We start from the raw sequence: 24858 nt of genomic DNA on the forward strand, positions 1-24858 counted from the left end.
ACCCTCTCTCCCCCTCCAGTCCCCTGCTCTACCCTCTCTCCCTCTCCAGTCCCCTGCTCTACCCTCTCTCCCTCTCCAGTCCCCTGCTCTACCCTCTCTCCCTCTCCAGTCCCCTGCTCTACCCTCTCTCCCCCTCCAGTCCCCTGCTCTACCCTCTCTACACCTCCAGTCCCCTGCTCTACCCTCTCTCCCCCTCCAGTCCCCTGCTCTACCCTCTCCCCCTCCAGTCCCCTGCTCTACCCTCTCTCCCTCTCCAGTCCCCCACTCTTACCCCTCCATCCTGCCGGGTGACAGAACAGGCCGCCCCACGTCCCAGCGGAGAGCAGACCACCCCACGGTACCGCGCTGGCAGACCCCCACGGTGCCGCGCTGGCAGACCCCCGGTGCCGGCTGGCAGACCCCCTACCGGCTCGACGCCCCACGTCGCGCTGGCAGACCCCACGTACCGCGCTGGCAGACCGCCCCACGGTACCACGCTGCAGACCCTCACGTACCGTGGCAGACTCCCACGGTACAGCTGGCAGACCCCCAGGTCCCGCTGGCGACTCCCACTGCACCTGCAGACCCCCGTCAGCTTAGACCTCACGGACCCTCCGATCCCCCGACTCCCTGGGCAGAGCTCCACTCACGCTCATCCTTCTGCAGACCCCGGTACCGCTCAGACCCCCACGGTACCGCCTGGCGACCCCTCCGCTCCAGCCGCTCAACCCTCTCACGTACGCTGCAGACCCCCGTACCCGCTGGCGACCCCCACGGTACCGCTGGCCGACCCCCCCACGTCACCGCCTGAGCCACGTCCGTGCACCCCACGTACCGCTGGCGACCCTCCCGTCCCCCAGTACCCTGCTGGCGACCCTCACGGTACCCGCTGGCAGAGCCCCACGGTACCGCGCTGGCAGACCCCCACGGTACCGCGCTGGCAGACCCCCACGGTACCGCGCTGGCAGACCCCCACGGTACCGCGCTGGCAGACCCCCACGGTACCGCGCTGGCAGACCCCCACGGTACCGCGCTGGCAGACCCCCACGGTACCGCGCTGGCAGACCCCCGCGGTATGGCGCTGGCAGACCGCGGTGGCGGGAGCAGCCCCTCTCTTCTCTCCTCCCGCGTCTCCAGCAGAGGGGAACGCAGCCGCAGCTTCTCCTGCAGCCGCCCGGGGCTCATTTCAGCCTCGGCTGCTCCGCGGGTCCCCCGCCCGCCCGCGCCTCCTCCGCTCTCCCTTTCTGCGCTCCTGGATCAAGACCAGAGACTCTGATTGGGCAAATTCATTTTTCAGGGTCTGGAGAGCTTTCTAATTTACTGTGTGATGTGAATTAGTTGAGCCAGTGTCGTTTTCTAATTGTGTTTTTTTTTCTGACTCTAATTGATTTACTGATCGTCTGCTGGAAGTTTAGTTTAGTTTAGGTTCTGCACCTCCGTGCTAAGAATTTAGGTCCATGGATGGAGCCTCAACATCAGTCTGGCCTGAGGATGCTTTAACCACACACACGCACACAATATGTATCAGCACATATGACTTCAGGGTACAGTAAACATCTGAGACTAGGAATCCAAAGACTAATGGCACCTTTTCAATTGAAATTCCATCCACAAAAATATCTCTGAAATGGATTTTTTGGAGAAGACGATAGCTGCATTCCAATCGCTTATTTTTTTTTTAACTCCTGGCCCGATTTCCAAGTATGGAAGGCAAAATGGGTCAAAAATATGCAACACTGACATTTGCAATCACGCATTGTCAAGTGGTTGAGAATGTGCAAACAACACATTGACAACGGGTGATTCTCGGGATGTCAATCTCGCATATTTCTGAACCGTTTGGCCTTGCACAATAAGCGACTGGAATGCCCCCGATTTGCCCGAGTAAAGAGAGAAACCATTCAGCAGGGAGGAGGCTCCCACTCTGGGAGAAGAGCAGAGATCCCAAAAGGAAATGACTAGTGCTTTCAGTTTGAACCCCAAAAGCAGGGAGGACACGCATGCAGCAGGAACAAGAAGACTAGCAGTACCGCCAACAAACACAGGAATTCATTCAATGCACATTATCTTGCCATTTTTTAATAACACATGTTGATATTGCAACAGTCATCTTTTACTAACAGGTAGAAATTATCATAAAAACTACAAAAGAAAAACATTTTGTCAATTCCAAACACCCATATTTCCTGGCTATGCCCTTGATTGAAACGATAATATCCTTTTACACTGAGCAATTATATTCAACACGTTATTCTCCAAAGAACTTATAAAAATAGATTGCATTTTCAAGTACATATTTACATTATTAGACATATACAGATAAGGTACGCATAGAGGGGAACAAATGGAGCCTCATTAATGGGTGAACAGGGAGAGAGACTGCTGTAGAACAAGATGTGTGTGTGTGTGTGTGTTTAATACAGGAGGGTCATTCCTTCTTTGAAAGATTCACAAAATGTCTGAATGAGAGCATATGTCTCAGTTACACCACAGAAAATTCAGCTCAACACACAGCACTGAGCAGGGTAACACTCTCTCTCTCTCTCTCTCTCTCTCTCTCACACACACACACACACACATGCATGCGCACACACAAAAACACCAGCTGTAAGAGAAATGTAAGCAGCTAGTTGTTACACAATCACTGTTACATGGTTGTTAGAGACATTCACAGCTACGCAGCTAGTTCTTGCGCAAGTTGTTAAGACTGCTAGCTGTTACACACATATTGTTACACACAGCTAGATCGCTAACTGTTATGTACACATGTATACACCAAAAAGCTAGATGACTAGCTTTTACACAGAGGTAGACTGCTAGCTGTTACACACACACACACACACACACACACACACACACACAAACACAAACACACACACACAGAGCAGGATCTCTTCCTACATTTTAAAGAGGACAACCAGAATACTGAGATACAGACAGCGGATTTCTTCTGAAAACAAAACCTCACTGACTGAGCAGTATGTAGATAAAATGGCATTAACTGAGAGCTTTGAAACCCTGTGGGTCACACCAACATTGCACACTGGAATAAAGGTATGGGATCATACAGAATAACAAGTGATAGATATGTACTGCATTGATTGGGAAAGTTTGAAATCATTTCAAAATAGTTTGCGATTTGGTAAGAACATTTGTGGAAAGCATGGGGCAGGTTGGTATAACTGAAAACAATCACAGACAGCATTGGCCTAGGTTAGAGTAACGGGATGGGTTCAGAAAGTTGTGAATGGTTTTGCATACCCTGTAGTTTGGACAGGCTGGAATATTCAGGGATAATTGTACAGTAGCTGGGGATACCTCGGGACAGTTACAGACAGTTTGGCGGCTATGTGAGAATATCACAGTGTAGGGAAGAGGGCGGTCATGCTGTGTGACTTAGCTTGCATCAGATACCAAGCAAAACTTGTACATATTAAAATAATTCTAAAGTGTGTCATTCAAAACCGTATCTTTCCCAAATGAAGCCCTGAAATGCTTCAGGTCTTTTCGCTGTCTGGTGTTTTGTGTTCAGGACCGCAGCACAAGCCTCATCTCTCAACAGCGATATCCCCTGTGAGGAGTGCTCGTCAATCAAGGATCCATTTCGTGGCACACAAAACTTACAGTACACTAAAACTGATTCACCACAATAAAAACATTCAGAGGAAATGTAGAGCGACGCCCCCCCCCCCATGATAGAGGTCCCCTCCCCAGCCCCACCCCTGCACACAGGCCCCTCCCATCCAGCTGTCACAAGTCATTAGTATTTTCACCTCCACGGTGGGGTAGCCTCAATGCTCGGGCCAGGGCTTCCCCACCGGGTTTCAGTGCACAAACACGCCATCCACACTTCACTGTATTTCACACTGGTCTCCACCTCCACGAGCCGGCGCACACCTCTGAACACATCACTGCTCGCAGCGAGCACAGGAGCGGGGTATCTACAGCACTTCCATCTCACGATACCAAACGCAATAAAAACGTGACAGAACATAACGGAACGGCACAGGAAATCAATAAATTAAACAAAAGGGTTTTCCTCCCGGAGATATGCTGGAAACTGACATTACGATGCTTTGCGACGTCCTCTGCATCTTATCACTTCACCAAAGACAGTATCTGTCATATCCCAGCCCACCCCCAACTCACCCCCCCTCAAAAAAAGTGCTACAGTGACAGTCTGTAAGCAAATAAATAAGTACACTAATAAATAAAAGGGACACATCAACCTGGGACTGGAGCTTTCTCTAGAGCGCACTCTCCCCTGCAGGGAGAATATGAGCGACACAAGGAGAGGTCTAAATGAGCTACTGTCAGCACTTACAGCACACGCTGAGGCTGATGTGCTAACACACACAAAGGGGCAGCCTGAGACAGACCTCATAACCAAAAACACTCATAACAGAAGCACACGACAACCGGACGTGGTGAAGGGCAGAGGAAAGAAACATCGTGTAAAAACCCTTTTTGAGCCTTAGATTTACAAAGTTCATTATTTTTTCTTCCAGTGGTTTCAACACTGCCATAGTTTTCCTGAAATGATTCATCTCCTTCCTCGGAGTTTCGACCCAAGACAGCAGCCATCGAAGACAACCCCCTCCACCTGACCCAGTCCACTCTGGAGCAGGGAATCATGGGTACCGATCATGTGATCTCTGATTCTGGGTTCTGTTTTCAGTGTTTATCGCTGTTGAAAGGGTTTCAGACCCTAATCGAAGACTGTGCTTTAGTCACATGATTACAGGCCCTGCTCCCATACGTTCGAGGTAACCCTGGTAACAGACTGACCGCTCCTCCTCTTCCCTGACCGTGTTTTGACCATGGTCATCTCAGCTGCTGTGGTAGGACAGAGCAGGGCACAGATCCGGTCACACAGCGGTCAGGGTCAATGGGTTCTGGAGGGTCTGTGCTCCCCATACAGCTGGAGCAGAGCCTCAGCAGCACCAAGGACACATCCCCGAGGAGGAGGAGGAAGGGTAGGAAGAGCAAGGGGTACTGTGGGAGGGGTGCTACTCTCCCTCACATCTGTGAGGGGGGTTTGAGGGACTCTCTGTCAGTCTCCTCCCAGCAGCCGGCCGTCCGTCCGTCCATCTGTTTCCCAGAGTCTGTGGGTCCGTCTGCTACACCTGCACCCCACGGCCGTGCATCTGGATCACCTGCGCCCTCAGCGTCTGAATAGCTGCCAGGATCTGCTTCTGGTGCTCAAGAGAGGTGATCCCCAGGCTCATAACATCCCTGAGGAGCACACACACACGCGCACGCATACACACACGCACACACACACACACACACGTCCATACACGCACACAAACGTGCACAACACGCACACACAGACAGACACCATTAGTTCAGCAGAAGCTAACCAATGAATCTGCACCCATCTATAATCCACCTGACCACACAGCTGCTTGTAGGGTTAAGACGAGCAGCCGCACTGGGGGCTGGAGCAGTGCTGTGGCAGTGACACTGATCTGGGCGTGGCCGTGGGCGGGACTCACTGGACGGTCATGCGGGCGACGGACTCCAGGTAGCAGTAGCCCGCGGCGGTGAAGTTGTCCTTGTAGCGGCCCATGTCCACGGCCTCCAGCCACTCGCCCACAGAGCTGAAGGAGGGGAAGGAGGGGAAGGAGCGCTCCGCCAGGGGGATGGAGGAGCCGAGCGTCCTGCAGGGGGGAGACAGGGGCAGACCATGAGAGGGAGAGGCCAGGGTGCATATGAGCATCCTGCAGGACGGGGAGAGGGAGAGAGGGAGAGCGGGGGAGAAGGAGAGGGTGCATCTGAGCGTCCTGCGGGAGGGAGAGAGGGAGAGAGGGAGAAGAGGAGAGGTTGCGTCTCCACAGGCTCAATGTGAGAGGGGCTCATCACCGCGCGGCACAGCTGGAGAGGTGGCGGCCACTGATGCGGCAGCTCACAATGAGAAGGAGGGGTAGCGGTGACATCATCACTCCAACTCAGAACAGCCAATAGGCTGAAAGGTCCTGATGATATACCAGTGAAGGGCTCACACTATTTTATCCATACTATCATTACGTTTCTGAGATAATATAAGAGCTCTGCTCTGTATGCAGCTGGCTGAGCAGCTGCATGGGCGGGCACTACAGCTGAAGCTGATGCGTTCTTTGGTGAAATGATACGTACCCACAAAAACGTAGATAAAATGGCATTAACTGAAAGCTTTGAAATCCTGTGGGTCACACCAACATTGCACACTGGAATAAAGGCATGGGATCATACAGAATAACAAGTGATAGATATGTACTGCATTGATTGGGAACAGTCAGATAAGATTCAAGCAAAGACCCAAACCCAGGCTGTCTGACTCTGGTACAGGCTACAGGAGGCACTGACACACGTGGCTGCACAGCCTCTTTGGTAGAATATAAAGGCCACCGTGAATAACAGCCTCTTCAGTGCGGAAATAAGACCTTTATTTTTAGATCACATTTTAGAGTGTGATGTGTTTTCCGCACCAGATTGCTTCCCTATTATAAGGGTGAGGTAGAGTTTTTTCATAAACTAAACACTGGCACTGTTCAACCCAGTCAATGGGCTCTTGATCTCAGCTAAACCCAGCCAATGGGCTCTCGGTCCCAGCTAAACCCAGCCAATGGGCTCTTGATCTCAGCCAAACCCAGCCAATGGGCTCTCGATCCCAGCCAAACCCAGCCAATGGGCTCTCGGTCTTAGCCAAACCCAGCCAATGGGCTCTCGGTCTTAGCCAAACCCAGCCAATGGGCTCTCGGTCTTAGCCACACCCAGCCAATGGGCTCTCGATCCCAGTCAAACCCAGCCAATGGGCTCTCGGTCTTAGCCAAACCGAGCCAATGGGCTCTCGGTCTCAGCCACACCCAGCCACGGTACCTGCGCGACAGAGTGGAGGAGCCGATGGAGTCGGGGGTCCGAACGCTCTTGCTGAGGGCGCTGTGGATCTGGCTGAACTTGGGCCTCTCGTTGCGCTCCTTCTGCCAGCAGTCCAGCATCAGCTGGTGCAGGGGGGCGGGGCAGTTAATGGGGGCGGGCAGACGGAACCCGTCCTCAATCGCCTTGATCACCTGGACAGCAGAAGGAGGCAGACCACAGTTTCAAGAGTGAAGAGGGTCAGTCTGGATGAGGTCGTGTAGAGAGTTAAACAGAAGCAGAAACAGGGTTAAGATGCTAGAGGAACAGAGCTCATAGGGATAAAGCTACAGTTCAGCGCTGCCCAGCCCTGTTCCAGCAGATCTACCGTCCTGTAGGTTTTCATTTCAGCCATAATTTGGCACACCTGACTCCAGTAATTAGAAGCTCAAGACCTACAGCTGTTGAATGAGATGTGCTTTGTTATGGTTGCAGTGAAAAACCACAGGACGGTAGATTACCAGAAACAGGCCTGGGTAGCCCTCTGGAACAGGAACAGAATTCATAAGGATAAGGTATAAAGTATTAGGAAGGCTGAGGTATGTATACACCGTTAAGTTGGTACAGGTGCACAGCTGGTACTGAAAAAGTATAACTACTGTACATAATGCTCGCTTATTAAAGTTTAAAAGCTATATTTAATAAATCAGTTTCTTCATGTACTCTCTTTATTCATGAGGAAAAGAAAATGTAGTTTGACAGAATCTACCTCTGGGAAAACGAGTGAGAGTTAATAAGTAGTATATTTTATCTGCTTCCAGCTGCCAATTAGGAAACTGTTCTGCTGTTCTTGAAAGTGGGCTCTTTTCAAAAGCTTATCTTCAAGGTGAAGACACAACCGAAAAATCTTCAGATCTCCATCTGTCGGCTATCTCCTCACCATCAAACTGCAGTGATTATGTTTCATTTGAAGAGAAGGGTTTCCTACAGCTAAGACTTACTTTAAGAAGCTACTGTATTTGGAAAAGGTGTGAGAAAAAAAACAATAATCTACAGAATAAAAACAGTTTTCATGGAGCTAAAATTGACTTAAGTGTACTCTCACTCCCCATCATCAAAGGACCACAGCTTTCCAGTTTTAGTACAATCGAGGGCTAACATTAGAGTTCAATGAAATGGACCGGCACAGGTAGCGAGGGAAAAATAGGAACAGAGAGAGATGGAGGGATAAAAAGAAAAAACAGTAATAATAAAAACATCAAGGGCCAAGCCAAAATATTCACAGCCAACTGTCCTTCACATACAGAATAAAGGACCTGCTGCATGCACCTCGTTTCAAAGTTCCTCAAATCAACAGTCAGCACATTATGTGTGACTCAAATATATTGGTTCCATTCATTTGGGGCATTCTTGTGGTTGCAGCAGTTGGAGCTGTCATACACTAAACAACAGGCTTCAGCAGAAAGTGCATACAGTCATAGCTAGACCCTACCAGCAAGCATCACCAAACCACAAACTACTAAAATAGAGTCCAGACAAAAGAGCCAGATGTCAGGGCAGCAAAAACTACTGCAGCTTTAGACACCACATTTCTTACACCTACACCAGGTTAAAGATCTCAGCGGGGAGCTTCAGTCTGGCATCGAACAAACTACAGCTGCAAGCTAACGGGACATTTTATGTCATAAAGAAACAATCCACTGGCTTTATCTGTAAAAAAAAAAAAAAAAACTCCTGGCTAAATGGTTACAATTTTAAAATCAATATTTTATCCTGGTGTCCTCTATAAAAGTGAACACTCAGAGAGGACACACACCAAACAGAATAAAAACTACTGCTCCTTTCAAAGGTAGAACACCAAAGCACGTGCGGCAGAAAAAGCCGAACACCTTCTTTTAATGGGAACACATGAAGGGGGATACGATTCCGGGTGCATTTAATAATCCACATCACGGCAACAGCGGGAGAGAGAGAGAGCCCACTCAGCCCGCTGTCTCCAAAATGACTGCATTACTGACAGCCAGTAGCATCAGAACAGCACCAGAGCACCAGCAGACCGGGGGGGTGGGGGGGGGGGTGTGTTTCATTTTCGGGAGGCGGAGCTACGTTTCCAGACGGACTGAAGAGCAGAGGAGTGTGAGAGCCCTGCGCCTCCCCGTAATGAAGGAAAGGTGCCCTAAATAAGAGCTCCTTCCAGAGACAGACGGGAGGCGCGTCCCCCCGGGACAGGGAAGGGAATGAGCCGTGTTTACAGCGCACAGCGTGCGGCCTCTCCCCGTCTGAGCCATAAGTAAAGCGCTAAACACACACACTTCATCTGTCTGCGCCTGCCACGGACGCCTGTGTGTCGTAGGCGCGTTTCAGACGTTTCTCATGAGTCACGTGACATTGCGAGCGTTCATTCGCCACGTCGTCAAGGCCGGGGGAACTCCGAGCACTCACGTCCTGGTTCCCCATGTCCCAGTAGGGCCTCTCTCCGAAGGACATCACCTCCCACATGACGATCCCAAAACTCCACACGTCAGACGCCGAGCTGTAGCGGTGGTACTGAATGGCCTCTGGAGCCGTCCACAGCACCGCACTCTTCCCCCCGTGCTGGGGGGGGGGAGAGGGGGGGGGGAGGGAGGAGAGAGAGGAGAGAGAGAGAGGGACCGAGGGAGGGGAAGGGGAGAGAGAGAGGGAGGTAGAGAGGTGAGAGAGAGAGAGGGACAGAGGGGGAGGGGGAAGGGGGAGAGAGAGAGGGGAGGTAGAGAGGTGAGAGAGAGAGAAAAACCATGTCAGTTGAGCAGAAGGGAGCATAGCAGTAAAAAGCCAGCAGGGCAGTAAAATGGAGTGTCATTACATGGATATAGACATAGCAGGAGGGGAGAGTATTGCTAGTGTGACACAGGCAGACATACAGCTCTAGCAGCATGGAAGGTGGAAAAGGGTAAAATGGAAGACAAGCAGCCAGGCCAGCAGGCAGAGTCAAACAGCACACACAGACAGACTGAGCAGTGTGGGGCTGAGTGACAGGCAGGCAGGTAATCACACAGTGTGAGGCACACAGAGCAGCGGACAGGCGCACAGGCTTACTCACCAGCGTGGTGTAGACGGCCTCCACCTTGTCGTCCAGCAGGGGGCGGAAGCCCGACACCTTGCAGACCAGGCTGCTGTTGACCAGCACCTTGTGAGCGGCCAGCCTGCGGTGAACGAAGCCCATCTCCGTCAGGTACTTCATCCCCGCGGCCACGGCGCTCAGCATGTCCACCAGCTGCAGCACGCTGAGCTGGCCCTCGTGCTTCTGGGGGGCGGGGGGGGGGAGAATTACAGCACTGCCACAAGGTCAAATCCTAACATGAATCAGAGCACGTCAGACACACCGGGTCCTTCATGGGAGGACTATAAAAACAAACACGTCAGACGCCAGTGGAGAAACATTCTTTTGCTCGTCTTCACAATCTCATCTTGGTCGGACTCAGTAAGATTTCAAATATAACTGAATATAGCTGTATATATGCTAATTGCATTATTTAAAATACAAGCTTAACCAGCTAGGCACTATAAGTGCACTGTACTGTACATTAGATGCAAGTGAACATCTGATCAAATATAATCTACATTAATAAACACACTCACACATTCTCTTTCTCTCCCTCACACACACATATACACACACACTCACTCACTCGCACACACACACACACACACATTCTCTCTCCCTCATACGCACACACACGTACACTCACACACACACACGCACACACACACACTTACTCTGAGGAAAGAGTCCAGGACCCCATTGGACATGCACTCCACCACGATCATCATGGTGTTTCCTGCAGACACACAGAGACAGGAGCTTCATTCACAGGACCCCACACAGAACCCCACACAGGACCCCACACAGGAGCCCACACAGGAGCTCTGATCAGGCGGAGGCCCAGAAAAAAGCAGCTCAATAAAGAGCTCATCAGACGGGCTCATTATGCAGAACCTCTCTCTCCTGCAGACAGAGTGAGTGATACACCCCTCCCTGCTTTAACGCCCCAACTCCCCTCCCAGAGTACCTCAGTAAGGAAGAGGCACTTTGGAGGAGTTTATGAGCTCTCTCTCTCTCTTATGCCTTTACGGGCACACAGGAGCTTCGCTCGCGCTGGGGGCTAAAGCCTAATCTGGCAGGATGATGACTGCGCCCCCTGCTGGAGAGACAGGGGCCCACCGGCAGAAGCAGGTGCGGCAGCCTGCATCTCTCTGGGAGGCAGAGGAGGTGATTGGGGTCTCCGGGAGGCAGAGGAGGTAAAGGGGCGGTAATTTGCGGCATGAGTGCGGCCAGCGTGCGGATGAGGTGAGAGATTAGAGCCATTACAGGGCCCCGCTGGGCCCGGAGTACCAATTACCGCCTCCCGCACATCTGCTGCCGCCCAACCTCCCAGCATGCTCCGCCGCCCGCCCCCCACACCGCCTTCCGCATGCGCTCGGCACCGTCCTAACCAACCCTGCTCTCTGCGTGCCGCACGCTTCCTCTGCCGCCTCATCCTACTCAAACCCCCCCTCTCATCCCAAACCCTTCCTGCCCCCACCCCTCCTTACAGACAGGGGGAGGGGCACTTTCCCCACACGCACACACACCCTCTCTCATCCCCTTTTCTTTCTCTCTTCAAACATCTTTCTCGGTGCCCGCTGGACGACCCCCTTTCTCTCCTTATGTTATGATGCCCTCTTCTCTCTCTTAACTCTTCCCTTCCTCCCTCGCTATTATTACCTCTCTGCTCTGCTCTCTCAGGCTTATGCTCTCTCTGTGCTGCATTGTGATGATCTCCTACTAGCTCTTCCGCTCAGCATCACCATCTCCATGTTCTTTTCCCGCACTCCCCTGACTCCGCCCTGTCCTGTTTAGGCCACGCCCCCCTCCTCACCTCTGGTGATGACGCCCTCCAGGCGGATGATGTTGGAGTGGTCGAACTGTCCCAGGATTCCTGCCTCGCTCAGGAAGGACCGCCTCTGCTTCTCAGAGCAGCCCGCGCGAAGCGTCTTTATCGCCACCGGCAACTCCCGCTTGCTGGGGAGCTTCAGACACCCGCGGCACACTTCCCCAAATTCACCTGCAAGGGAAGCAAGCGCCGCCACGCTCAGATACCACAACACACAGAGACTGCCCTGTTCAGTGCACTCTGTGTGACGGGGAAAGTACAGAGAGCGAGGGGCAGCTCACTGCTAGCATGCCTATGAGTGTGTGGAGTACATGTGTGTGTGTGTATGTGTGAGTACAGTATGTGTGTGTGTGTGTGTGGTGTGTGTGTGTGGGAGTACAGTATGTGTGTGTGTGTGTGTGTGTGGTACAGTGTGTGTGTGTGTGTGTGTGTGTAGTACAGTATGTGTGTGTGTGTGTGTGTGTGTAGTACAGTAGTGTGTGTGTGTGTGTGTGTACAGTATGTGTGTGTGTGTGTGTGATACAGTATGTGTGTGTGTGTGTGTGTGTGGTACAGTAGTGTGTGTGTGTGTGTGTGAGAGTACAGTATGTGTGTGTGTGTGTGTGTGTGTGTGTGTGAGAGTACAGTATGTGTGTGTGTGTGTGTGTGTGTGTGAGTACAGTATGTGTGTGTGTGTGTGTGTGTGAGTACAGTATGTGTGTGTGTGTGTGTGTGTGAGTACAGTATGTGTGTGTGTGTGTGTGTGTGTACAGTGTGTGTGTGTGTGTGTGAGTACAGTATGTGTGTGTGTGTGTGTGTGTGTGTGTGTGTATGTGAGTAGTATGTGTGTGTGTGTGTGTGTGTGGTCAGTATGTGTGTGTGAGTGTGTGTGAGTACAGTATGTGTGTGTGTGGTGAGAGAGTAAGTATGTGTGTGTTGTGTGTGTGTGATGTGTGTGTGTGAGTACAGTTGTGTGTGTGTGTGGTGGAGAGTACACGTATGTGTGTGTTGTGTGTGGATTGTGTCTGTGAGTACAGTATGTGAGTGTGTGTGTGAGTATGTGTGTGAGTACAGTATGTGTGTGTGTGTGTGTGTGTGTGTGTGTGTGTGTGTGAGTACAGTATGTGTGTGTGTGTGTGTGTGTGAGTACAGTATGTGTGTGTGTGAGTGTGTGTGAGTACAGTATGTGTGTGTGTGTGAGTATGTGTGTGTGTGAGTACAGTATGTGAGTGTGTGTGTGAGTATGTGTGTGTGTGAGTACAGTATGTGTGTGTGCATGTGCCTGTGCGAAAGAGAGAGAGAAGGAAGGTGAAGATGAGGAAGACAAGCAGAGGAGACAGAGAGAGAGAGAGCCCAGGTGTACCAGTATGGATGATCCTGTCGATCTTGACGCTGGAGTCGTCGAGCTCTTTGGCGAACACATGGACGGCCTGGACCAGGTCCTCACACGTCTCCGGGTCAATGTATGTCCTCCTCGTCGGGATCTTAACTGGGAACCAGAAAAGCCGCCGTGTTAACCAGCAGCCAGCCAAATTACACATCTTACACCAGTAAAAACATCATCTTTACTGAGCACTGAAAACATCCACCATCAATCAATGGGTCACATGTTCAAATAAAAGCCTAAAAACTTGAATGGTGAATTACTAGACTAACAGCCTACTAGCTACACACAGACACACACAGACACACACACACCTTACTACAGCCACACACACACACACCTACAAAGAGTCCATTTACAGAGCAAATAAAAACCTTCCCCGACCCACACACACACACACACACACACACACACACAATCTAAACTGTCCTTTGCTGGAATGAGGCTTTTTGAGCACATTAGGTTACACTCCTCCTACTGGTGCTCTTATTCAATTTCCCATTTTGAGGTTTGCTCCATACTGCCTTTGTTACAGTCTTCATTGAAGCTGATTCTTTTCTGATTAAGCCTGCTTTACCCAGAGATCACGCCGGCCAATCAAAACCCAAGATGCACGTGGAAATGACTTAGAGAACTGGCGTACTGCTCTGAGAACGACTGCCAGAACCATTTCCATCACACTCCAAAAAGCACCACCCCTCCCAATGGCCTGCACACACCCCATCTGCCTCCGTGTAGAAGAAGAGCCGGAATGAAGGGCTCGCGTGAGAAAGGAGACCCAACACACGCCTGAGAGAGTAAGAGAGCACCAACATGGCACAGAACAACAGAAAAGGAATGGAATGCAAAACGATGTGGTTTTACCAGCCCGAGCCCTCCCCACAACAAACGAAGAGGAAAAAGCAACTCCTCGAGCAAAGAAAGCAAGGCAGAGCCGAGAGCACGTCCAAGAGGAGAAGAGAGAACCAAGACGATCACCGGAGATAGGAAGCAATCGCAGCATGTAAAGACGACCAAACGTAGGCGTCTTAAGACAGAGCCCAACCTCCTCCCTAGAGACGCCAACTCGACCCTCTTCGAACAACCCCAACCCCCCGCAAGACAGCCCAAGCTCCCCCCTCTCAAAGCAGCCAATCCCCCTCCTCAGCAACCAAGCCCCCCTCGCAACACAGCCAACTCCCTGCCGCCGTCCTCAACACGCTGATATCAGCGCTTCCCCTGGTCCACCGTGCAACGCCCCCTCAACGCTCTTATTCACACCCACCCGCTCCCTCCTCTCCAGCGCCTCCACACACAGCGCCCTCTCAAACCCCAGACCCACCCCCAACTGCCTGAAAACCCCGTCCCCCCTGTGAAAACCACCCGCCTGCCAAACCACCCGGGACCGTTCCTGGCCCCTCCTCAAACCACCCCCCTCTCCTCTCTCTCTTCAACCTCCTGCTCTTATCTGGGCACCCTGCTCAACACACCTGCGGCATACTGGACTCATCGTTGTGCCTCAAAGCATCACCGTTACATTCACCTCGCAAGCTTAACCTCAAGTACAGGCCCAACCCCTCACCCTGCACTTATAAACAGATTTTCAACAATGTGACAGTGACGGCCTACCACACATATGCACAAACAAACAGATATTCACAGTACAAACACACACGACACACACAGCACACACACACACACACGCACACACACGCACACACACCACACACACGCACACACGCACACACGCACACACACACACACAAGAGCAACAGTGTCACTACACTGAGACACCCTGGAGTCACTCCTGCTGGCCTCTGTGCCATTGCCTGTGAACCAAACATGCACTCATTGAACCTAATACACTCAAACTTAATTACCTGTAATTAGAAGAGTCCTGAGTGAAAGATGTCCATGTCGGATCAAATGTCCACATGCAATCTGTGCAAGGAGGATGAGCGCCAATCTTGCAAGTCTGGGATTGCAGGCCCCTATAGTTTGGGGTGTTACCCAATGTTAGCGAATGATAAGAGAGGCTTTACTGCATGCAGAGCTAAACTGATCGCATGAAAAAATAGAACAGACTGAAAATAGTGGCACAAGCAGTGTGGACAATGAATCTGTGAGTGAGACTCTCTGGCCATCTCCTGAGCCAACATCTAGAGAGTCTCCTGGAACTCTCCTACAATCACAACACAGACACAGTAGATTACATACTACCCATGAGATTACATACATACTCCACCATGAGATTACATACAAAGAAGGGTAGGCAGATGAACATGTGACTAAAACCATAAAGGGACAGAACAATTTATAATAATACAATAAGTACACACACAAAACAGACACAGACACACACAAACACAGACACAGACACAGACACACACAGAAACCCACACACATACACACACACGAACACAGACACAGACACACACACATTCCCACACATACCCACACACACACACACACACGCACACATACACACACACACACAGAGCAGAGATATATGACATAGACCTCCACATGACAGAAAGGTCTAGCTCATTTCCATGTAGCTCCCCTGAAGCCCTAGAAGTAGCTCTCTGGGGGGATGTAAGTACTCTATGTGGGTCCCAACAGCATATGAAGCCATTTGTCACTGCAGTGCAGCACAGGAAGCCAGCTGGCAGCTTCCTTCTCAGTTCCAACTCTCCACATGACCTTGTACAGAGTGACCACCGTTGGGAAGAAGTTCCTGTGTCAGAGGTGAGAACTTCCTGTGTCAAAGGTGACCGAGGTGTTTCACAAGCAGGCATTCACGCCAAGCTTCTCACGGTGCAACCACAGCCAGGGATGTAAGAAGGACCCAGCAGGACTTGATGGAGATGGAACAGACCCCGTTGTGGGGGGCGGGGATGGGCGGGGAGGGGCGGGGCAAAGTGGGGCACGTGCAGGCAAACCGCATCGCAGAGTGAACTGTGGAAACTCATGCTTTCAAGTGGGAAGTGTGCACTTGGGATCTATTGTTTGCATCTGTCTGTCTGTCCGTCTGTCTGCCTGTCTGTCTAGCTATCTGTCTGTCTGTGTGTCCGTCCGTCTGACTGTCTGTCTGGCTGCCTGCCTGTCTGTAACTGACTGTCTGCCTGTCTGTCTGCCTTTCTGTCTGCCTGCCTGTCTATCTTATGCCATCATCCAGTCAATCTACCCTCAGGCACACAGCAGAGAGAGAGGCGAAGGGAGGAGGAGCCATGCAGAGATATACTCTACACAACTAAACAGTGGGATACAGAGCCTGGGTAAGACCCCTTAGTGACAGAGACCAGATCACGTGTAAAGGCGCAGACACCGGCAGGGTCATCATGCGGGGAGGAGAGGACAGACGTGTGGATGAGCTTATACAGGAGCGGGTTTACTGTGGGGCGGGGCTTCTATGTGTGGGGGGGAAGGGGTTAACCACAGCAGGCAGGGATAAGGGACAGGTGGGAGGAGGTAGTGCAGACATGCCTGTACCTGGGAGACAGCTGCGTGGAGAGAGAAGGAAGAGGAGGAGGAGGAAGAGGAGGAGGAGGTGTAGCGGAGAAGGAGGTGGAGAGCAGGACCACGCTAGTTGGCGCTATATTGGAGGATCTGGAGAGACTGCTGGGGAAGAGAAGGAGGGGATCACCGATAGGCGGCGCTGAGGTGGCGGAGGGTGGAGAATGCGGGCGGTGGAGTAGGAGCGGGAGCGGTGCTGGGGGAGCGGGGACCGGACAGCGCTGCAGCTGACCCACAGCAGAGATCACGGGAGGGAGAAAAGTGCAGCTGAGCAGCGGGAAGATGGTGCTAACAGGTGAAAAAGGGGGTAATATTTCAAAAGGCAGCAGCACACACACACACACACACAAAAACCAGAGCATAAAGATGCTCAGCACATCCCACCCAGAGTTCCTGCTACTGCAGCAGGACTATGACAAGGACACGGTTACAATGATATCCTCTCATCTCTCAACCCCCCCCTCCCCCCAACGTCCCCTGCCCCTCCACCCATCAGAGTGTAAACAATAAGTGAGCCAGCCAAGCCAGCTGGAACAGAGCTGAGAACCAGCAGGGACCAGAGAGGACCACGCGGTCCGTCCACACTCATCACATCACCAAAAGGGTGTGTGTGTGTGTGTGTGTGTGTGTGTGTGAGTGTGTGTGTGTGTGAATGCGTGTGTGTGTGAGTGCGTGTGTGTGTGGTGGGTGTGTGGTGTGTGTGTGTGTGAATGCGTGTGTGAGTGTGTGTGGCATGGTGTGTGTGTGTGTGTGTGTGTGAATGCGGTGTGTGTGAGGTGTGTGGGCAAGTGTGAGTGTTGTTTGTGTGTGTTGTAGGCTGTTGTGTGTGGTGGTGCTCGCAGTGTGGTGGTGTGAAGCGTGGTTCATGTGTGTTGCATGTGTGTGATGTGTGTGTGTTGTGTGATGATGTGATGTTGTCTCAGGGAAGCAGTGTGTGGTAGTGTGTGTTGTGTTTAATGCGTAAAATGTGTGTGAGTGTGTGTGTGTGTGATGTGGTGTGTGCAGCGGTGTGTGTTGTGCTGTGTGTGTTGTGTGTTGTGTGAATGCGTTGTGTGTGAGTTGTGTGTGTTGCTGTGAGGATGCGGTGTGTGTGTGAATGCTGTTGTGATGTGTGTGTGTGGATTGATGTGGAGGTGTGTGTGTGTGTGCATGTGTGTGTGTGTGTGTGTGTGTGTGAGTGAGTGTAAGAGAGAGAGAGAGAAACAGAGAGACAAAGTGCACGGCATTCACAGCTTTATGTGAACTGGGTATATAACAGGAACACTGAATTTGTGGAAAATGGAATGAGATCACAGCCTCCCAGACAGTGTCAGAGGCTGGAGAATGTGGGCAGTGGCTTCATTGTTTAACAAAACATTGTTTAATAAAAGCTTGAATTTTTTTGTTTCCAGATCAAATGTAAAAATATATATTTCAACTCAAGGAAGAGCAGCAAAAACATAATTTGGGACAATAAGGTGCAAGAGTAATTTGATTTACATTAATTTGGATTCCAGTAGCAGAAATGCGTGTGTGTGTGTTTGTGTGCGCGTGCGTGCGCGCAGGTTCCCTCGCATGTATGTGCATGTGTATTTGTGTGTATGTGTGACAGCCCTCTCTCTGTGATTGACAGTATCCCAGCATCCACTGTGCATTCTTGAAAGCAGAATGAATGAAAACCATTTCACACTCGCTCGATCTAATCCATTTTCATCTCTGAGATTAATGTGGAGGTGTTGTTGCTTCAGTTCTTATTTCAGACTCCTTCCTCTGCCCATCAGACACTGTGTGAATGGAGCTCTTCCATCTTATACAGATGACAGTTTAGTGTGAGAGCGTGTGTGTATGTGTGTGTGTGTGTGTGCATGTGTGGGTGAGTGTGTGTGTGTGTGCACGTGTACGCATGTGTGCATGTGAGTGTGTGTGTGCACGTGTACGCATGTGTGTGTGTGTGTGTGCGTGCATGTGTGTGTACGAGACAGAGAGAGAGAGAGCTTGACTCTTTCTGTGTCTGTGTGTGAGTGAGAGACTGTGCCAGTGTGTCTGTGAAAGAGAATGAGAGTCAGTAACTGAGGGAGTCGGAAACAGAAGGAAAGAGGAAGTGAGGGAGAGAAGGCTCAGCAGAATGAGCGAGGGAGGTAAGGAAGTGTGTGAGCGGGAGTTCTCGTAGGCCAGATGGAGGAAGTGAGACACACTGACACAAGGTCCCCTGAATTGAGCTCAACAGCACCTCACACAGCAGAGGGATGGTACTGCGCCTCACACAGCCAAACACATTACACTGGAGGAGCCAGTGCTGAGAAACATCTCAGATCAGGCTCTGCTCTCCCTACTGCAGACAGAGCTAAGGCAGGATAGCAGCTCATACAGCTGGCTGTGCACCCGCCCTTTCATCGAACACACAAACACACGCAGAGCAAACACACACACACACACACACACGCACACCATCAGGGCCACCAATCTCAGTGCACTTCAATATGCGCCAGCACTCTACAGAGCAAATCAAATACAGTCTTCCACTTCAGAATGGAAGCTAACATTTCAGCTGTGACTCAAAACCAGTCCTGGGGAAGAATGAAGAGACAGGTCCTCCTAAAGAATTCAGCTGAATCTGATACAAACCAGATTTACCCCACTTTATTTAGTGGACACTTCACAGCAGGACAGGAAGTGTGGGCAGTTACCTCTTTTGCAGGTACTTTCCTTTGAGTAAGCATCTGAATCACTAGCAGAGACTGAGTACCCTGGTGTCTTTACTGGCCACTGCTGTGTTTTGTTCTTTAGTTTAAGACCTGCCCAGGTGCCAGTCACCGAGTCCTGTTTCAGCTGTAAAAGTCGTGTAAGTCGCTCTGGATAAGAGCGCCTGCTGAATGCACTGTAATGCCTGTAATGCACTGTAATGTAATGCCTGTAATGCCTGTAATGTAGTGTAATGTAATGCCTGTAATGCCTGTAATGTACTGTAATGTAATGCCTGTAATGCACTGTAATGTATGCCTGTAATGCTGTAGATGATGTAATGCCTGTAATGCCTGTAATGCACTGTAATGTAATGCCTGTAATGCCTGTAATGTAATGCCTGTAATGCACTGTAATGTAATGCCTGTAATGCCTGTAATGCACTGTAATGTAATGCCTGTAATGCACTGTAATGTAATGCACTGTAATGTAATGCCTGTAATGCACTGTAATGTAATGCCTGTAATGTACTGTAATGTAATGCACTGTAATGTAATGCCTGTAATGTACTGTAATGCACTGTAATGTAATGCCTGTAATGCACTGTAATGTAATGCACTGTAATGTAATGCCTGTAATGCACTGTAATGTAATGCCTGTAATGCCTGTAATGTACTGTAATGTAATGCCTGTAATGCCTGTAATGTACTGTAATGTAATGCCTGTAATGCCTGTAATGCACTGTAATGTAATGCCTGTAATGCCTGTAATGTACTGTAATGTAATGCCTGTAATGTACTGTAATGTAATACCTGTAATGCACTGTAATGCACTGTAATGTAATGCCTGTAATGCCTGTAATGCACTGTAATGTAATGCCTGTAATGTAATCTGTAATGTAATGCCTGTAATGTACTGTAATGTAATGCCTGTAATGTACTGTAATGTAATGCCTGTAATGCACTGTAATGTAATGCCTGTAATGTACTGTAATGTAATGCCTGTAATGTACTGTAATGTAATGCCTGTAATGTACTGTAATGTAATGCCTGTAATGCACTGTAATGTAATGCCTGTAATGCACTGTAATGTAATGCCTGTAATGTACTGTAATGTAATGCCTGTAATGCACTGTAATGTAATGCCTGTAATGCACTGTAATGTAATGGCTGTTATTGTCGCACGGCGGTGAGGTCATAGCGCAGGTGTTAGGGCGGGGCTCCGTTACCTCCTCCAGATCAGCAGGCCCACGCCCATGGAGAGCAGCATGATGAGAGCAGCCACCGACACCACCACGATGATCACCACCGGGCCCTGCTCGCTGGACGCCAGCGCCACTGTGCCACAGACAGAGAGGGTGAGTGCAGCCCGCGCCACGCCAATCACACGCTGCGGGGGCGGAGCCGACCGGGAGGAGGGAGGGGCCGGAGAAAGGGCAGAGGCTCACGGCAAAAACAAGAGGCTGACCCCTGTTTAATTACCGGATGGCGAAAAGGTTCATTCATCAAGAGTTCCCTGCACTGCTAGGCCTTAGAAAGGGCCCCCGCTCCTCTGGGAGGAAGCACTTTGCTGTACTTTGCACTGAACTATTCCACCCACTGCGACTGGAGGGATGACATATTGCACATTAACCAAGCTAAGGCATTATTATAAATTAAAACCATCAATTAAACTGTTCTGTTGAATCAATCTTTTCATGTAAACTAATTAAATAAAGTACCTTAATGAAAGCACATATCAAGTCAACTATTTGCTGATTAACAGCTGTTTTTGCCATCTTGGCTCCTTTCACTTGTGAATTTGTTACCAGTGAATGTTCTTTTTCCATCAGCCTTATAGCGGCTGATTTGAGTTTGCCTGCTATGGCTACACACACACCTCCCCCTGTCACGCCAGTGAAGCCACTTGGACTGCAGTGAATGGACGGGGACTGCACTAATGGAGCAGGTGCAGCTTTAGCTCTCTGAGCCACGCCGTAGTGGGAGAGCTGGCATGACTCAGCTGTCCTTATGACACGCGCGTTACGCGCAGCAACGTCAACCAAACTCCACTTCCCACGATGCTCCGGGAGAGGGGAAGCGTCACTCACACTCGCCAAGCGTCTGCAGCTCCAGCGGGGGGCTGTAGGCTCCGTAGTCCAGTGGAGAGGAAGACGAGGAGGAGGAGGAGGAGGGAGAGGACGCAGAGGAGGAGGAGGAGGATGACGACAGAGGGGAGGAGGACAGCGAGGAGGAGGAGGAGGACGAGGTGGAGGAGGAGGAGGAGGAGGAGGAGGAGGGGGAGGAAGAGGACTGGCGGATGAGGAAGACGTATGTGGTGCCAGGCTTGAGGTTGTTGACGCTGACGCGGGTGGAGGCGGTCTTCACGGTGGAGTAGCTCTGGTCCTTCTGCTCCTGAGAGACGGACACGCAGAGAGAGAACCCTCTCAGGAATGAGCATGTGCGGAAACACACAGCACTGCCCTCACACTGCTTCACTCAGGGCTCATGTGCACGAGTGTGGCTTCAGGGGTGCGCGTGTGTGTGTGATGTTTTTGGGGGGGAACGCAGGGGGCGCCGCACACGTTACCTTCTCGTAGTACTTGATCTCATACTGCGTGCGGCTGCTGTTGGGGTGGCGGGGCTCTGTCCAGGCCAGAGTCACGCTGCGCTGCTCAATCTTCTCCGCCCGCAGAGCACCCACCAGGGACGGGCCTGGAGGGAGGGAGCGAGGGACAGAGGGGGCAGGGAGGGAGCGAGACAGAGAGGCAGACAGAAGAGGCAGGAAGAGGGAGGAAGAGACAGGGAGAGCGAGGACAGAGGGCGTGGGAGGAGAGACAGAAGAGATGTGAGAAGACAGGGAGAGAGAGGAACAGAAGAGAGGAGAGAGACAGAGCAGTCAGAGGCCTTGTGAAAACGGTCCTGCCCGTGCCGAATGCTGTAATGAAGCCTGACCAATCCAGTGTGCCGTAGGCCCCGCCCAGCGTAATTAAAAACTGATTAATGAGCGCGAGGCAGACGAGCCCTGTCACTCAGAACCCAGACACCAGACTGACAGCTCTATCAGCACCTCCATCAGCAACGGCCCACAAACCCGCACCTACCAACACACACCACTCTCATGCTTCACGCCAACAACTCTGACCACGCACACACCACACACACACACACCACACCACACCACACGCACACCACACGCACACGACACACACACCTCTGCAGCTCACACCACACACACACACACACACCACACACACACGCACACGCACACAACTCCACCCTCTGCAGCTTTCTACAGCACACACACACACACAGACAACGGGCACACGCAACGCACACACAACACCCTCTGCAGCTTTCTACAGCCACACACCACACACACACCGCATCGCACGCACACACACACCGCACACACACACACACACCCACACACCACACACACACACACACACACACACACCCACACACACACACACACACACACACACACACCACACACTCCTCACACACACACACACACACACACACACACACATCTCTCACACACACACACAGACACACACACACGACTGCACGTACCAACACACTCTTGCAGTTCACTGCCTCTCCGCTTCAACAACTCTGAGCCACACACACACACACACACACACACTCTCTCTCACACACACACACACACACACACACTCTCTCACACACACACACGCACACACACACGCATGCACGTACCAACACACCTCAGCAGCTCTCACTGCCTCTCTGCTTCAACAACTCTGAGCCGTACACACACACACACACACACACTCTCTCACACACACACACACACGCACACACACACACACACTCTCTCACACACACACACACACACACTCTCTCACACACACACACACACACACACACACACACACACTCTCTCACACACACACACACACGCACACACACACACACACACACGCGCACACACACACAGAGTCTTTCTGGGCCAACCCCATTAATAACTGGTCTTGTGGTACAGTTAAAAAGAAAGACAAGGACAAGTTGTGTTGTGAGAGGTGTCTGACGCTTGCGTTTGATCTGTGGCCTGATGAAAGCTGTATTATTGATGTTTATGCTGGCTGGCCTCAGCCTGACAGCGTCCTGAGGGGCTGAGCACATCTGCACACAGCGCTGACAGCAGCCTGCTCAGTCCAGAGCTCGCCTGCCCGCCACCGCCACTGACACACTCTTTACCAGCCCCGCTGAGTTCACACACACAAAGGGGAATCACACACACACAGGCCTGCACAGAAACACACACACTCACAGATACTGCACAGTACACACACATTCACGAATACAGACGCATTCACACACATTAACGCATTCGCAGAAATACACACATTCACAGATGTACAGGTATGCACAGACACGAAGGCATTCTCAGACATTGATGTACTCACAGAAATACCAGCATTCGTAAAGACAAAGACACGCATTCACACACAAAAGCACGTATGAAGAGCAGAGCCCCCATTTGATGCTCACAGACACCCAGAGCAGAGCAGCACACAGAAAGCCCCCCTCCCCAGCCGCCCCCCCTCCCCCCCAGCGCGGCTGTGGCACGGGCCGAGGCGGAGGCAGAGGCAGAGCACGTCTGAGAGGAGAGAGCCCATCCTGAGCGCTGTCAAACCGCACATACGGCAGCACAAACCGGAGCGTGAGCCCACTTTACCTGCAACCACTGCAGGCTGCTGGGACACCCCCCCCCTTTTTTACCCTTCTGATGAATAATGCATCAGCTGCTCCCCCAACCAGTCAGGCAAACAGCATTTCATGCGACTGCGACACACCTGCGGATTAAGGAGAACACAGGTAGCACACGCACACGCGTGCACGGACACGGGGGTGTCGCAGGGAAAGAGGAGGGGAGTCGCCGTCCGTGTCAGACCCCATCGGAATGCGAGGCGACGGATCCACGAATGAGCTCGCCTCGCCCCCCCCCCCGCGGAATCCCGTTTCCGCCGGCGACGGCTCGGAGTTTTCCCATTTAGCATTAAAGCGCGCCGTAAACCCCGCACAGGCCGCTGAGCCCGCCCCAATTCCCCAGCCCCCAAACTACAGAGAGCGCCCAGCGACCTGAGACAGGTCTCATCAGAGAGCGCGTCTATCTCTCCCTCCCTCCCTCCTCCCGCCCCTCTCGCTCTCACTCACTCTTACAGGGATTACCGCTCAATATGAAACACGATTCCTTCCATTTCATTCCTCCCCGGCAGATGTTCCCATCTGCGGGGATTTAGGCGGCTGATGAAAGGCAGCGGCGCAGCGACACGACCCGCCAGCAGGGGGTGGCAGTGACACGTCGGTCTGTTAGCGCTGGAGGGCTTTGAGGGGACGCCAGCCCGGAGCCTCAGACCGCGTGCCCGTCTGCCGCAGGACCTGCAGGCAGGCAGGTAACGTTATGAGATGGCTCCCATCCTGCAGACGGTCCGCGGCGCTGCCGAGCGCTAGCTGCTCTCTGTCACTGAAAGGCCCATGCCAGGTGAGCTGCAGTTCCGCAGGCCGGTCCCTGAGGACACAGGAAGTCCTCTCTGGCAGTTATGCTGGGCTGACCTGTGTTTTCATACAGCTCTTTCAATGTCACAGCTTCGCTTAGGAG

At 51.6% G+C, this 24858-nt stretch overlaps 1 protein-coding gene across 1 annotated transcript in view; it reads right to left on the bottom strand.

The window, feature by feature from the left end:
* Nucleotides 1-2038: 2038 nt before the first annotated feature.
* The window catches only part of LOC135260334 (ephrin type-A receptor 7), a 93781-nt gene continuing 70961 nt past the window's right edge, over nt 2039-24858 (bottom strand). The window contains exons 6-17 of the mRNA XM_064345574.1: nt 21817-21941; nt 21338-21641; nt 20477-20585; nt 16718-16814; nt 13072-13261; nt 11715-11900; nt 10573-10634; nt 9896-10099; nt 9259-9411; nt 6841-7031; nt 5478-5642; nt 2039-5214 (exon numbers count right to left, since the gene is read on the bottom strand). Of these exons, the coding sequence (XP_064201644.1) occupies nt 5100-5214; nt 5478-5642; nt 6841-7031; nt 9259-9411; nt 9896-10099; nt 10573-10634; nt 11715-11900; nt 13072-13261; nt 16718-16814; nt 20477-20585; nt 21338-21641; nt 21817-21941 (1901 nt within the window). The 3' untranslated portion in view covers nt 2039-5099. The remainder of the gene's footprint in view (nt 5215-5477; nt 5643-6840; nt 7032-9258; nt 9412-9895; nt 10100-10572; nt 10635-11714; nt 11901-13071; nt 13262-16717; nt 16815-20476; nt 20586-21337; nt 21642-21816; nt 21942-24858) is intronic.

This window comes from Anguilla rostrata, chromosome 8 (assembly GCF_018555375.3).
Source record: "Anguilla rostrata isolate EN2019 chromosome 8, ASM1855537v3, whole genome shotgun sequence".
NCBI classification, from domain to species: domain Eukaryota; kingdom Metazoa; phylum Chordata; class Actinopteri; order Anguilliformes; family Anguillidae; genus Anguilla; species Anguilla rostrata.